This window comes from Oncorhynchus clarkii, chromosome 28 (genome assembly GCF_045791955.1).
Source record: "Oncorhynchus clarkii lewisi isolate Uvic-CL-2024 chromosome 28, UVic_Ocla_1.0, whole genome shotgun sequence".
NCBI classification, from domain to species: domain Eukaryota; kingdom Metazoa; phylum Chordata; class Actinopteri; order Salmoniformes; family Salmonidae; genus Oncorhynchus; species Oncorhynchus clarkii.
The window spans coordinates 20,333,073-20,349,012 of record NC_092174.1 but is presented as its reverse complement, the minus strand read 5'-3'; the positions used below and the strand labels follow the sequence as shown (position 1 = coordinate 20,349,012).

At 40.3% G+C, this 15,940-nt stretch overlaps 1 protein-coding gene across 1 annotated transcript in view; it reads left to right on the top strand.

The window, feature by feature from the left end:
- Positions 1-231: 231 nt before the first annotated feature.
- Positions 232-15,940, top strand: part of LOC139387064 (BMP/retinoic acid-inducible neural-specific protein 3-like) — a 64,194-nt gene continuing 48,485 nt past the window's right edge. Inside the window, exon 1 of the mRNA XM_071133047.1 lies at positions 232-509. Coding sequence (XP_070989148.1) covers positions 232-509 — 278 coding nt within the window. The remainder of the gene's footprint in view (positions 510-15,940) is intronic.

Below are 15,940 nucleotides of genomic sequence, written 5' to 3'. Positions count from 1 at the left end.
ACTGCATGTGTGTTTGATTAAGTTGATCCCTAAGAGAAGCTTTGACGAAGGCTGTGAGGCTGATACATCAGCTAAATAAACACAAGTGATACTGTCAAGAAAGGTGTCCAAGTTTTTATTTTCTTTCAAGTTGACCTCTGAATTGAGCCCAAAAACATGTTGTCTCTCTTTCCCTTTATAGGTCAGGAGGGATTAGTAGAAGAATGCTGGTCCCGGGTGCCAAACAGGAAGATGGTGATGCGTTGGCCGAGTGCTGCAGCTGTTAAATGGTTGCTGTTGATGCTCCTATGGCAGTGGACAGTGCTGGGCCACCTCGGCTGGGTTCTGGCCCTGGCTGAGGGACAGCAGAGTAAGAACCCCTCACTCACTGCTGCCAGCACTGGACGCCAGAGTGGCGGCCACCTGGATTGGCTACTGTCCGAGAAGGGACCTTTCCACCGTTGTCCTGAATACACAGAGTTCAAAGAACGCTTCCAGCAGGGTTTCTCCACACGCTATAAGATCTACAGGTGAGAATCTAGAGGCGAGGTGTGTATGTGTGTGTGTGTGTGCTGTGCCTTGAAAAAGTATTCACCACCCTTGGCCTTTTACCCATTTTGTTTTATTACAGCCTGTAATTTAAATGTATTTTTATTTGGATTTCATGTAATGGACATACACAAAAAATTTAAAAAAATGAAAAATGGTATGTGCATATGTATTCACCCCCTTTGCTATGAAGCCCCTAAATAAGATCTGGTGCAACCAATTACCTTCAGAAGTCACATAATTAGTTAAATAAAGTCCACATGTGTGCAATCTTAGTGTCACATGATCTGTCACATGATCTCAGTATATATACACCTGTTCTGAAAGGCCCCAGAGTCTACCATACCACTAAGCAAGTGGCACCACCAAGCAAGCGGCACAACCAAGCAAGAGGCACAACCAAGCAAGAGGCACTAAGAAGACCAAGGAGCTTTCCAAACAGGTCAGGGACAAAGTTGTGGAGAAGTGCAGATCGGGGTTGGGTTATAAAAAAATACCTGAACCTTTGAACATCCAACGGAGCACCATTAAATCCATTATTAAAAAATGGAAATAATATGGCACCACAACAAACCTGCCAAGAGAGTGCTGCCCACCAAAACTCACAGACCAGGCATGGAGGGCATTAATCAGAGAGGCATCAAAGAGACCAAAGAAAACCCTGAATGAGCTGCAAAGCTCCACAGTGGAGATTGGAGTATCTGTCCATTGGACTACTTTAAGCTGTACACTCCACAGAGCTGGGCTTTATGGAAGAGTGGCCAGAGTTGCTTAAAGAACAAAGTGAGCAAACACATTTGGTGTTCGCCAAAAGGCATGCGGGTGACTCCCCAAACATATGGAAGAAGGTACTCTGGTCAGATGAGACTAAAATGGAGCTTTTTGGCCATCAAGGAAAACGCTATGTCTGGTGCAAACCCAACACCTCTCCTCTCAACACCATCATGGTGGTGGCAGCATCATGCTGTGGGGATGTTTTTCATCGGCAGGGACTGGGAAACTAGTCAGAATTGAAGGAATGATGGATGGCGCTAAATACAGGGAAATACTTGAGGGAAACCTGTTTCAGTCTTCCAGAGATTTGAGACTGGCACAGAGGTTCACCTTCCAGCAGGACAATGACCCTAAGCATACTGGTAAAGCAACACTTGAGTGGTTTAAGGGGAAACATTTAAATGTCTTGGAATGGCCTAGTCAAAGCCCAGTCCTCAATCCAATTGAGAATCTGTGGTATGACTTAAAGAATTCTGTAGTCCAGCAGAACCCATCCAACTTGAAGGAAATGGAGTAGTTCAAATCAAATCACAAATCAAATTTTATTTGTCACATACACATGGTTAGCAGATGTTAATGCTAGTGTAGCGAAATGCTTGTGCTTCTAGTTCCGACAATGCAGTAATAACCAAAGAGTAATCTAACCTAACAATTCCACAACAACTACCTGATACACACAAGTGTAAAGGGATGAAGAATATGTACATAAATATATGTTAATGAGTGATGGTACAGAATGGCATAGGCAATATGCAGTAGATGGTATAGAGTACAGTATATACATATGAGATGAGTAATGTAGGGTATGTAAACATAAACGTGGCATTGTTTAAAGTGGCTAGTGATGGCTAGAGATTTTTACATCCATTTTTACATTATTAAAGTGGCTGTATAATGGCAGCAGCCACTCAATGTGGCTGTTTAACAGTCTGATGGCCTTGAGATAGAAGCTGTTTTTCAGTCTCTCGGTCCCTGCTTTGATGCACCTGTACTGACCTCGCCTTCTGGATGAAAGCGGGGTGAACAGGCAGTGGCTCGGGTGGTTGTTGTCCTTGATGATCTTTATAGCCTTCCTGTGACATCGGGTGGTGTAGGTATCCTGGAGGGCAGGTAGTTTTCCCCTGGTGATGCGTTGTGCAGACCTCACTACCCTCTGGAGAGCCTTATGGTTGTGGGCGGAGCAGTTGCCGTACCAGGCGGTGATACAGCCCGACAGGATGCTCTCAATTGTGCATCTGTAAAAGTTTGTGAGTGCTTTTGGTGACAAGCCGAATTTCTTCAGCCTCCTGAGGTTGAAGAGGCGCTGCTGCGCCTTCTTCACCACGCTGTCTGTGTGGGTGGACCAATTCAGTTTGTCCGTGATGTGTACGCCGAGGAACTTAAACCTTATTACCCTCTCCACTACTGTCCTGTCGATGTGGATAGGGGGGTGCTACCTCTGCTACGATTATCTCCTTTTTTTTAAACTTTGACTGTGAGGTTATTTTCCTGACACCACACTCCGAGGGCCCTCACCTCCTCCCTGCAGGCCGTCTCGTCGTTGTTGTTAATCAAGGCTACCACTGTAGTAGGAATGGGAAAGCATTTCAGTCTCTCAATGTGCAAAACTGATAGAGACATACCCCAAGCGACTTACAGCTGTAATCGCAGCAAAAGGTGGCGCTACAAAGTATTAATTCAAGGGGGCCGAATACTTTCGCAAGGCACTGTATGTGTGTGTTATTTTTTAAAAGAGATTAATCTTACAAACTATATTTTTTCAAAGTTCTTCTGCATGCAGCTACAATAGTAGCTGTTGAGAGAAAGGAATATGTGCCCTGTGCCACAGCTTTCTTTGAATGATACTGTACTGTACTGCAGTGTTATGTCCATGCTGCACTGCACTCTGATGAACCATACCATACCAAGCAAGAGACAAAAAGCACTTCCATATCCCATCCATGTATTTTTCAACGTCTCTATCTTTTCTAAAGCATTATAATTATTCTAAATGTAATATCAAATGTGATGTGCTCGATCTGATATGCCTGCATTTAAAATGGTAATTTCCTCAGCTTGGAATATATTTGTACTCTGACCCTTTCCTGTCCTTCCCATTCCTCCATCACACATCCAGGCCTATTTCATTGTATTGCTCCATGCGCTCTCCATGGTGCTACTGTACATTCACCTCAGTCAAATTATAGCTCCAGATTAGTGGGGGCATTTTTTTTGACTGTGGGCATGTTGAAAGATGTGGTGCCATACAAGGTGGATTTCTTTACCGACAGAACTGACTTTCATCTCTTGGAAAACAATGAATTCAGAAATCTGCTTGAGTTTTCTTCTTGTCCAACTTGAAATGACAGGTTTCATTGCAGATGCACAGAGTATGGCTAGACAGGATAGGTGTAGCTTTTGGACAGAAGTGGGACACATCACAACGTGCCCTGGGACAGTGTCAAAAATGACTAAGACAAGGAACTTGAATACAGATTCTTACATCTTTTCAGGGGAGACATGAGTCATCCACTTATGCAATTGCAATATTTCTTACGTTTTCTAAATGTATCTGTTATACCTTTTATTTTCCCCCTGAAATTCGTGTTTGAATGAATCCCTGCTAGTTGTTCTATTCTATCTCAGGCTGTGTAATAAATATTACTCAGTCTGTGTATAGGGGCCATTAACCATGCTTAGGCTTTTAGCAAGCCTCAGTGCTGCATTATGAGTGTATCTACTCTGTCGGTCAAGTTTGGCCTCTTTCTCTGCCTCCTCTGCCCCACATGTAGCTGACATTGGCCAACTCCAATGTCAGCATGGGAAGAGCAGCTGGGCAGAAAAGGGCCTGCAGATCTGTGATGGAATCAGGCAAAGAGCACAGCCAGCACTGTTTGAAAGGTTGCCTAGCAGGCAAATTGCGGGTGTGTGCATGTGTGTGTGCAATATTGTCCGGCCAACACCTCAGCCGTCAATGGACATAAATGAGGTTTCCCCCAAATGTGCTGCCAAGGCCTTTTGATATGTTCACTGATCTCTTTAAAGGACACCCAGGGAGAAAGTAGGTGTGCAAGTCTGCACATTACGAATAGGGAACACCAACTGGGTTATATAGAGGAAGGCTGATGTTCCCCCTCTCTGCCTGGTCACAGCTGCCCTACGGGTGGTGCACTGAAAAATTCCAGCTAAATCAAACTCAGTCATCCTTGCTGTTACTTTCTGGAGTGAAGGGGCTTTGTCCTATTTGAATAGCAAGCCTGATATGTTCTGTAATTTTTTTTATGTTTCCTGAGTTCAAGTGTTGTGCAGGGAGAATCCGATTCTGTAAGTGCCATTGACATGATAACTACACAGCATGTATTTACTATGCCTGTGAAATATGTAAAGATATGTGATTTTACTTTCGAAGAGCCCCCATGCCTATAAATAAATTGAATGTGAGGGTCACAGGGCCAAGGATGCTTAAATTCCCTGCAGAATCTAGCAATGGTGTTTGTCAAAGAAAAAGCTGCTGCCGCTGCTGGCTATGGTCTTGCCAGTTCTCTCATGAACGAGGTTTGCAACTTAATAGATATCCTATTGAAATAATCGTTACATGAATAGATAAACCGCAATTTAATGTGATTTCAAAAAAATGTACAACTTTAAAACAAGATAGCGAAGCAGCACGTCTTGCAGATTGGGGAATTTCTTCTTTCATAGGCCTTCATTTGCTGAGAGGAAATAGGAAAGAACGGGAAGGATGTTACATTATCCAGACAGGAAGATACTTATATAAAGCTGGCTCTCCCAGGAGGTGTTATGGGATGATAGATGCGTTCCCTTAAGATACATTACTGCTGGCTCATTGTGCTTTTGAGCCATGTGAGGTGGCAGCACTGACAGCCTATAGGGACTCCACTGAGCACATCCAGGGCTCAACGGCTCTCGTAACATGGTAACAGCTCATCCTGGAGGCAACAAGAACTGCCAAGACAATAAATCAAGTAATGAAACATGGTCAATCCCAAATTAGTACGTGAGGATGTACAATGCTGATGCAGAAATCTGGAGACTTTACAATGAGGTTGAACATTTTCAAAATAATGGAAGATTATTAATAAGTGAACCTTGTCTGGCAACCTTGGATTTGTCTGGCAACCCAGGCCCTGAAATATGAATTGTAAGATATTGGTGTAGGGTTCTGAGGCGCACCGGCTTTGTGTAGATGACTTGATGTAATTGACCACCTCGCTCCCAACTACCCACAATAACATTTCACATTCTGCATTGAACTGATGTTTTGTCTTCAAGTGTATGGGTTTTGTTGACCTGTGTTTCTTTTTGGTATTGAACGTGTGATTGTCATTTTGTATTGGCATAGTGACTGTTGTTGTAATCGTTCTTTTAAAAATCATGGGTAAAGCTTTCAAAATACAATAAAGGCCTTCAGTATGAAGACTACCTCAGCTTATTTAAAGAAAGACACTTTCTGAAAAGCTCACATCAGTTGTTACTTCTACCCCCTCCTTTTTCGAACATTCTGTTAAAAATCGCGCAACTTTTCAGCGTCCTGCTACTCATGCCAGGAATATAGTATATGCATATGATTAGTATGTGTGGATAGAAAACACTCTGAAGTTTCTAAAACTGGTTAAATCACGGCTGTGACTATAACAGATTGTGTGTTTCATTGAAAAACGCAAGAAAAACTGCTCTCTGAAAGCTAAAAATAATTTCCATAAGTCACTTCCATGGGTTGTTAAAAGGGGACAAAATGTAATATCGACCTGCATGCAATTCATACAAATTCCACACGATGTCGCCATTGTCGTCATTTTCAATTGAATTTTTTGTTGGAAAATCCAACTATCTGGATTCCGTTTCTTCCAGTCTCCACCAGGATGCTGTGAATGTGGACATTGGCAGCCATTGATTTGCAGACGAGGAGCTATTGAATATACATCGCCCTGCAATCATTTTGATAGATTATAAACGTTTACTAATACCTAAAGTTGGATTACAAAAGGATTTCGAAGTGTTTTGTGAAAGTTTATCGTCGACTTTTTTAATTTTAAAAAATGACGCAGCGTTTAAAAACGATGTTTTTTTCTGAATGACACAGCTTCCATAGAAAGCTATTTTGGGTATATATGGACCGATTTAAACGAAAAAAAGACCCAATAGTGATGTTTATGGGGCATATAGGAGTGCCAAGAAAGAAGCTCGTCAAAGGTAATGAATGTTTTATATTTTATTTCTGCGTTTTGTGCTGCGTCGGATAAGCAGAGTCTTTGTTTACGTCGCATTCAGGCATTTTGAGGTGTTGCATGCTATCAGATAATAGCTTCTCATGCTTTCGCCGAAAAGCATTTTAAAAATCTGACTTGTTGGCTAGGTTCACAACGAGTGTAGCTTTAATTCAATACCCTGCTTGTGAATTTTGATCAAGGTTTGAGTTTTAACGAGTACATTTAGCATTTAGCGTAGCGCATTTGCATTTCCAGGTGCCTACTTGAGACATATGCGTCTCAAGTAGAATCAAAAAGTTAATTCAGGTTCAATAAAGGGACTGTTAGTTTCAGGGTCAATATAAAAACATTAACTAGAAATTAAAGAGACAAGCTGCATGTCTCTCATCAGGTCAGACATAATGCAATGAGACGGGAGGGACATTTATCAGCCATTCTCATTTAATTATTGACAGAATTACTTCTCCCTCTGTATATCAAGTGTGGCTAAAACGGATTCTAAATCTGAAGTGTGTCCATGATATATGATTACTTTGTCAGAGGGAAATAATTATTTGTTGTTTTGATTTTCTAGCTTTTATTCTATTTCAGTCTATTTCTCAACGGTTAACACAGTTGAGCAATCAAATTACTTAGTTGAAGGCTGTGACTCCCCATGTACAATTAACAAGATTAATTTAATTCTAATGGAGAATCAGAATGTGCTATTCAACTTGTTGGGAAAAGAGCTGCTCTGAGCCTTTGGTGCACTTGCACAATACATTATCCCATTTAGTATAAATGTTCCAGTAACTGACATTTATTTGAGTTCTACTTTGTCCTTTAACAGAATTATTCCTCATTCAGCTGGACAATTTAAATTCTCTGAGAGGAAATGTTGAACTGATTTAAATTTGAGGGAAAGCGTTGCAAGCATACATATTCTGCTAAGCATAAACATTCTAAGAGAATGCGTTATACCAGCACAACAGGAGAAAGGGAAGAGACACCAATTTAATTTTGCCCTTTTAGCTCTAAAATCTCAGAAGAGATTTGTGCAATAAAGTATACTCCTACTGCTATTTTAGAAAAGTACTTTAAAAAAGTCTCTCTCTGCATTACAAATATTTCTATTGCAACACAATAGTACTTTTGTTCAGCAGACCAGCCCTGTCTGGCCCTGAAAAATTGTGAGAATCAATATAAAATATTAACTGAAAAGTTTTCCAAGAAATTGCTACAATACTTCACAAAAACACATTGACTTGAAAGACTGCCTCCTCAGTGGATGAGGGCCAAATATGAATAAGATGGAAACCTAGTTTTCAGTTTTCTGAGGAAATGGGGCAGATCAGCCATTCCCCTTTTGCCTCTCAAAATAGCACACAGAAATCTAACACAGTAAGAGAGCCATTCGACACCTTGATCATATCAAGGGTTCATATAGAGGTTGACCTACTGATCATGGCATGTTTGTGTTAGAGACGCCATCTGATCTGAAATCCTGCAGCTGTGGTCTTGGACTGATTCATGTAAATGTCAGAAGTTTGATTTCGAAAAAGTATCATATTTTAATTTTGGCTTCTCAAACTAACTCAGACATTTTGTGTAATTGGTTCATCAAATCTCCCCATTCTTGCTCAATTTTGCATGCCTTCTCAAACAGCTACAACTGTATATGCATTCGCACATCAAGTCTTCACTTGAGTTGGGTTCCCCGATGGAACAACTGTTGAACATCTGAGCTTGTGGTTGTTTGTGGGGGAAGGGTGGGGAGAGTATGTGTATGTATCCCACATCTGTTGCTATGGGGTAATGATGTTCGGGACAGTATAAGACGAATCACAATAATTGTTTCCTAAAATATTAATTGCTTGCCAAGAAATTAAATGTTTGTATTGCCAGTCCTGGTTATAGGTAATAATAGGTAAATATCAAATATGAAGAGCTTACATCGTTATGCATATTATTAGTTAATTGTATAAATAAATGTATAAATAAGTGTATATATATATATATATATATATATATATATATATATATATATATATATATATATATATATAAAATATTTAAATAACTGTATACAATACAATCGAGGTGAGGGCATTGGAAATGCTTTTGGCTGTTAATCTGCGGCTGTTCTGTAGGTGGCACTGTGTGCTCTTTTTAAAGGATGGGTCCTGTCACGTTCGTCATATTGATGAGACCAAGGCGCAGCGTGATGAGCATACATTTTTCCTTTTAATGAAGGAAAAACACTAAACAAACTAACAAAGAAACAAAACGAACGTGAAGCTATATAACATGAGTGCTGACAGGTAACTAACTACACATAGACAATAACCCACAAAACCAAAATGGAAAAATGGCAACCTAAATAGGATCCCCAATCAGAGACAACGATAAACAGCTGTCTCTGATTGGGAACCAATTCAGACCACCATAGACCTACATATACCTAGACATACCAAAACCCCATAGAATTACAAAAAAACCTAGACAAAAACACACATACCACCTTCGTCACACCCTGACCTAACCAAAATAATAAAGAAAACAAAGATAACTAAGATAAACCCCCCCCCCCCCCAAAGGTGCGGACTCCCGGCCGCAAACCTAAACCTATATGGGAGGGTCTGGGTGGGCATCTAACCTGGGTGGCGGCTCTGGTTCTGGACGCCGCCCCCCTTCTTTACCCTGAGTCCGCTCTTGTGTCACTGACCCGTGGATCATCGTCGGAGGCTCTGGACTGCGGATCCTCGTCATAGGCCCTGGGCTGGGGACCCTTGCTGCGTGGATCGTCGCCGGATGTTCTGGACTGGGGACCGTCGCTGGAGACCCCGGACTGGGGACCGTCGCTGGAGACCACGGACTGGGGACCGTCGTTGGAGACCCCGGACTGTGGCCGTCGTTGGAGGTTCTGGTCTGTGAACTGTCACCGGAAGCTCTGGAATGGGTACTGTCACCGGACGCTCTGGACTGCCGAGGCGAACTGTAGGCCTGGTGCGTGGTGCCCTGCACTGGTGGTACCGGGCTGGGGACACGCACCTCAGGGCGAATGCGAAGAGCAGGAACAGGGCGTACTTGAATGTGGAGGCACCCTTTAGGGAGAGTTCAAGGAGCAGAAACAGGACACACCTGACTGGGAAAGCGCACTTGAGGGAGAGTGCGAGGAGTTGGCACAGGACGCACTGGGTCTTGAAGGTACACTGGAGACCTGGTGTGTATAGCCGGCATCAATTGTTCCGGAACATTAACACACGTTTCAGGACGAGTATGGCGAGCTGACTCAGGTGGCACCAAACTGACAACACATTCTTTTATTCCAAATCCGTGCGTCAACAACTCCCCCATTTCTCTCTCCTCCGAATCCTCCTTCTTCTCCCAGACTGGCTCTGGTTTACTCCTCGGCTCCGCCGACTGCTCCATGTGCCACCCCAAAAAAATGTATTGGGGTTTCTGTGGTTGCCTTGACTCCTCGTATCGTCACCTTTCCTCCTGTGCTATCTCCACCTGCTTCCATGGCAGGGTCTTGTCCCCTGCCATTACCTCCTCCCAGGTCCAGGATGTCCTCCACTCATCTTTCTCCAGGGCCCAGGATGCCCGCTCCTCATTCACACGCTGCTTGGTCCTTATTTGGTGGGTTATTCTGTCACGTTCGTCATAAAGAGTAGACCAAGGTGCAGCATGATATAAATACATAACTCTTTAATTCTAGAGAGAACACTGAACAAACTATACAAAACAACAAAATGAACCGTGAAGCTAATATGGCTAGTGCAGACAGGCAACTAAACATAGAATATACTGTAACCCACAAAACCAAAATGAAAAATGGCAACTTAATTTGGGTTCCCAATCAGAGACAGCTGTTTATCGTTGTCTCTGATTGGGGATTCTATTTAGGTTGCCATTTGCCATTTTGGTTTGGTGGGTTATATTGTATGTTTAGTTGCCTATATTCTATGTTTAGTTGCACTTCAGTGTTGTGGGGCAAAATGCATAGTGGATAGAATTAGAAATGTATTGTCGGATATTATTAATCCTAATCAGACAGTTTTTTTTTTACATGGACGATACATTGGAGATAATATAAAAGACAAGTACTGGAAACAATAGACCACTATGACAAATCTGGGAAACCAGGCCTATTTCAGTTTACCTATTTGCTTATGGCCATGCCTACACCTAACAACTTGTTTTTTAAAAATTGTATGATTATAAATTATTCAATTTTATTTGGAACGGCAAGCCCAAAAAATGTTTATGGCCTTATCATATAATGAATATGAATTAGAAGGGCAGAAATGATTAATTATTAAAGCATTAGACATTTCACTAACGGCTTCGGTCATACAAAAGCTATACTTAAATCTGAACTGGTTCTCTAACAGAGTAGTAAGAATGTCTCACCCCGTGTTCAAGAATGGCCCTTTTCCCTTTATTCAGAATACAACCTCTCCTTGTCGGTTATTTGAAAATTAAATAATCTCCAAAATATCGCTATTTTTAAAACAAACTATAGAAAGTTGCTTGCAATTTCAATTTAATCAACCAGAAAAGACAGAACAAATATTACAACAAGTATTATGGTTAAACTCAAATATACTAATGATAAAAAGCATTACTTTTGGAAAGAATGTTTAAAAAATGTATCATCTTTGAAAATTATATCATGAATAGGACTGGTGGAGTTATGTCAAATATATTGAAAGGTCTGCTCTATCCAAAATGTCAACCAAATAATTGCAGCATTACTGCACAAATGGAAGAGGCAAGTGGAAGGGGGAGAAAGTAAGAAACTTGTCTGTCGGCACTGCATTAAAAACAACAATTGGATACAAAACAATTGTGATAAATAAACAAGTATATCAGTTTCATTTAAGGACCAAAAAATTGCCATACAGATTGCAAAATAGTTGGGAAGAGATTTTGGATGTATCGATTCCATGGCACATGGTTTATGAACTGATACACAAAACGACACCGGATTCAAAATTCTTGCAACCAATATATGAGGGATAAAACCATCTCAACGCTGCAGATTTTGCTGCCAAGAGACAGAATCATTAAAAAAACCTTGGTGTTATACATTAGGAATGTGACCAAAATAACTTTTTACCACCTGAGGAACATTGCCAAGGTGCGGCCATTTCGCTCTCAGGCTGATACAGAGACTCATCCATGATTTTATTACAAGCAGTCTTGACTACTGTAATGCTCTCCTGTCTGGTCTACCCAAGAAAGCCATTGCTCAACTGCAAAACATACGGAATGCTGCAGCACAGGTACTGACCAAGACCAGATGGAGAGCACACATTACACTGGTTTATAGGTCTCTGCACTGGCTGCCTGTGAGATTTAGAATTCATTTAAATATACTTCTATTGGTTTAGAAATCAATCCACCATTGGGCACCCCAATACACGTCAGACATGCTTTTAAAATATGTACCCAGTAGGTCCCTCAGGTCCTCTGTCACTGGCCTTTTAACTATGGAGAGGCAGCCTTTAGAAATTATGCTGCCAGCCTCTGTAATAGCATAACAGAGAACCTGAGGGGGCTGAAACTGTAGACCTTTTAAAAGAGATCTAGAACACATTTATAGCTTTTCTTTTCTTTAGGGTGCTTCTTAGTTATTCCGTTTTTGCCATTCTTTTGTTTTGTATCTTATTTTTGTTGTTTAGTAAATATTTCAGCTTTTATTTTAATTGTTTTTCTTAGTTTTTTTCCTGTAAAGCACATTGCATTGCATTCCATGTTAAATTAGATCATTGTTTTGATACTGTCCATATGTAGCTTGTTTTTGGTTGCAGGTTCAGGAATGGCTGAGTAATTGCAACATTTACCTGGAGCTACCTCTGCAAAAAGCAGTGGTGGATGATTTGAAAAGTTATAGTCAATCGATAATAATCAATAATATAATATACTTAGCAAAATTGTTTCTCTTTAATCTGTAGAAGGTATGAGAATAGAAAGGTTTAAAACTTTTGTGAAACATCACAGCACAGTTGAAATATATAAGGCAAATATAAATTTAAACTGGATGGTGTTCAGAGATAGACAGGAGGGGTTGAGGGGAGCTGAAGGGTGGGATTAAAATTAACAAAAAAACAAGATAAGAAATTGCAAAATATACTGTGTCTGTAAAATGTAAATTGGTTCAGAACTTTTGTGAAACATCACAGCACAGTTGAAAAATATATGGCAAATAGAAATCAAAACTGGATGGTCTTCAGAGATAGATGGGAGGGATGTAGCTAAAGGGTGGGACTAAAAACAAACAAAAGATAACTAATGTAAAATATACTGTGTCCGTAAAATATATATAGTATGTATAAGCTGTAAGTAGAAGCCTAAGTGTTGTTGTCTATTAGTTTACTCAAGTTAGGGGAGGGGTGGTAGAGTTAGGGGAAAATATATTTTACAAATTATGTATACACAACACAAGTCAAAAGTTTGGACACACCTACTCATTCAAGGGTTTTTCTTAATTTTTTACTATTTTATATATTGTAGAATAATAGTGAAGACATCAAAATTATGAAATAACACACATGCAATCAAAATATATTTTATATTTGAGCCACACTTTGCCTTGATGACAGATTATTACACTCTTGGCATTCAATCAACCAGCTTGAGATAGTCATCTGGAATGCATTTCAATTAACAGGTGTGACTTGTTAAAAGTTAATTTGTGGAATTTCTTCTCTTCTTAATGTGTTTGAGCCAATCAGTTGTGTTGTGACAAGGTAGGGGTGGTATTATGGCAAGAACAGCTCAAATAAGCAAAGAGAAATGACAGTCCATCATTACTTTAAGACATGAGGTTCAGTCAATCCGGAAAATGTCAAGAACTTTGAAAGTTTCAAGTTTCAAATGCAGTAGCAAAAACCATCAAGCGCTATGATGAAACTGGCTCTCATGAGGTCCGCCCCAGGAAAGGAAGGCCCAGAGTTACCTCTGCTGCAGAGGAATGATTCATTAAAGTTACCAGCATCAGACATTTCTGCCCAAATAAATGCTTCACAGAGTTCAAGTAACAGACACATCTCAACATCAACTGTTCAGAGGAGACTGCGGGAATCAGGCTTTCATGGTCGAATTGCTGCAAAGGACACCAATAATAAGAAGAAACTTGCTTGGGCCAAGAAACACAAGCAATGGACATTTGACCAGTGGGAATCTGTCCTTTAGTCTGATGAGTACAAATTTGAGATTTATTGGTTCCAACCGGTATGGCTTTGTGAGATACAGAGTAGGTTAACGGATGACCTCTGCATGCGTGGTTCCCACCGTGAAGCATGGAGCTGTGGGTGTGATGGTGCTTTGCTGGAGACAGTCTGTCATGTATTTTGAATTCAAGACACACTTAACAGCATGGCTACCACTGCATTCTGCAGCTATAACCCATCCCATCTGGTTTGCACTTAGTGGGACTATCATTTGTTTTTCAACAGGACAATGACCCAACACACCTCCAGGCTGTGTAAGGGCTATTTGACCTAGAAGGAGAGTGCTGCATCAGATGTCCTGTTCTCCCCAATCACCCGAGCTCAACCCAATTGAGATGGTTTGTGATGAGTTGGACCGCAGAGTGAAGGAAAAGCAGACAACAAGTGCTCAGCATATGTGGGAACTCCTCCAAGACTGTAGGAAATGCATTCCAGGTGAAGCTGGTTGAGAGAATGACAAGAGTTTGCAAAGTGGTCATCAAGGCAGTTATTTCATAGTTTTGATGTCTTCGCTATTATTCTACAATGTAGAAAATATTAGAAATAAAGAAAAACCCTTGAATGAGTAGGTGTGTCAAAATGTTGGATTTGTAATGTATATTTAAAATAATATATACAATATAATTTATTTACAAAATATTTACAAAAACTATAAATGAGTGATTGGAAATTATGATGACAATAACATTGATGAAAGCCACGGTCTATCTGCAATATTAAAGCTGATCAACCCCCTAAAAATGTTTTTTTTTTTTTTTTATGTAACATTTGGATACTTACTGAGACTTGGTTAAAAATTCTGTGCCAGACTCCGATGTGTCTCTAAATTGATATAATGTTTATAGATCTGACAGAGCGGAAGAGGTAGGGGTGTCACCATATTGATAAAGAACAACATAAATGTTGCTGTGTGTAATACCACTCTTGTCCCCAAGCAATTTGAATGTCTTGTACTAAATGTGGGCCTTGGTAATAATGCCCAACTAGAGTTTATCAACCCTCCCTGGGCCTCCCAATTTCTCTTAGCAAATTGTCTGACTTGCTGTTTAACTATAATAATTCTGAATGATTAATATTGGGTCATCTTAACCTGGATTGGTTGAATGCCAGTATCAGTTAGACTGAAGGGTTTTTGTACTAAGCTACATTTCTCAACTGATAACTAAATCAACCTGCCACAACTTAAAACCCCCTGAAAAACCATCTCTTCAGGATATCATTCTGACAAATGCCCCTCATAAGAATACATCCAATGGAATTTTTGCTAACAAGCTCTGTGACCATTGTCCCATTGCCTGTATTAGAGATACTAAACTACCTAAATTGTGTCCATGCATTATTACAAAGATACATTTTAGAACTTTCAATGAGCAACATTTCCTGTATGACCTGGGGTTGAATGGTTAGGAGGGTCTGTCCTCTATCTCTGATTAGGATCAGGCCCTTAAATGTTTTACCTCTCTGTTTAACTCTGTAGATACAGTTGAAGTTGGAAGTTTACATACATTTAGGTTGGAGTCATTAAAACTAATTATTCAACCACTCCACAAATTTCTTGATAACAAACTTTCTTGATAACAAACTATAGTTTTGGCATGTCGGTCTACTTTGTGCATGACACAAGTAATTCTTCCAACAATTGTTTACAGACACATTATTTCACTTATAATTCACTGTATCACAATTCCAGTGGGTCAAAAGATAAAACATATATTAAATTGACTGTGCCTTTAAAGAGCTTGGAAAATTCCAGAAAGTGATGTCATGGCTTTAGAAACTTCTGATAGGCTATTTGACATCATTTGAGTCAATTGGAGGTGTACCTGTGGATGTATTTCAAGGCCTACCTTCAAACTCAGTGTCTCTTTGCTTGACATCATGGGAAAATCAAAAGAAATCAGCCAAGACTTCAGATTTTTTAAAATTTGACCTCCACAAGTCTGGTTCATCCTTGTGAGCAATTTCCAAATGCCTGAAGGTACCACGTTTATCTGAACAAACAATAGTATGCAAATATAAACACCGTGGGACAACACAGCCATCATACCGCTCAGGAAGGAGACTCGTTGTCTCCTAGAGATGAACGTACTTTGGTGCAAAAAATGCAAATTATTCACAGAACAATAGCAAAGGACCTTGTGAAGATGCAGGAGGACAAAAGTATCAATATCCACAGTAAAACGAGTCTGATATCGACGTTGAAAGGCC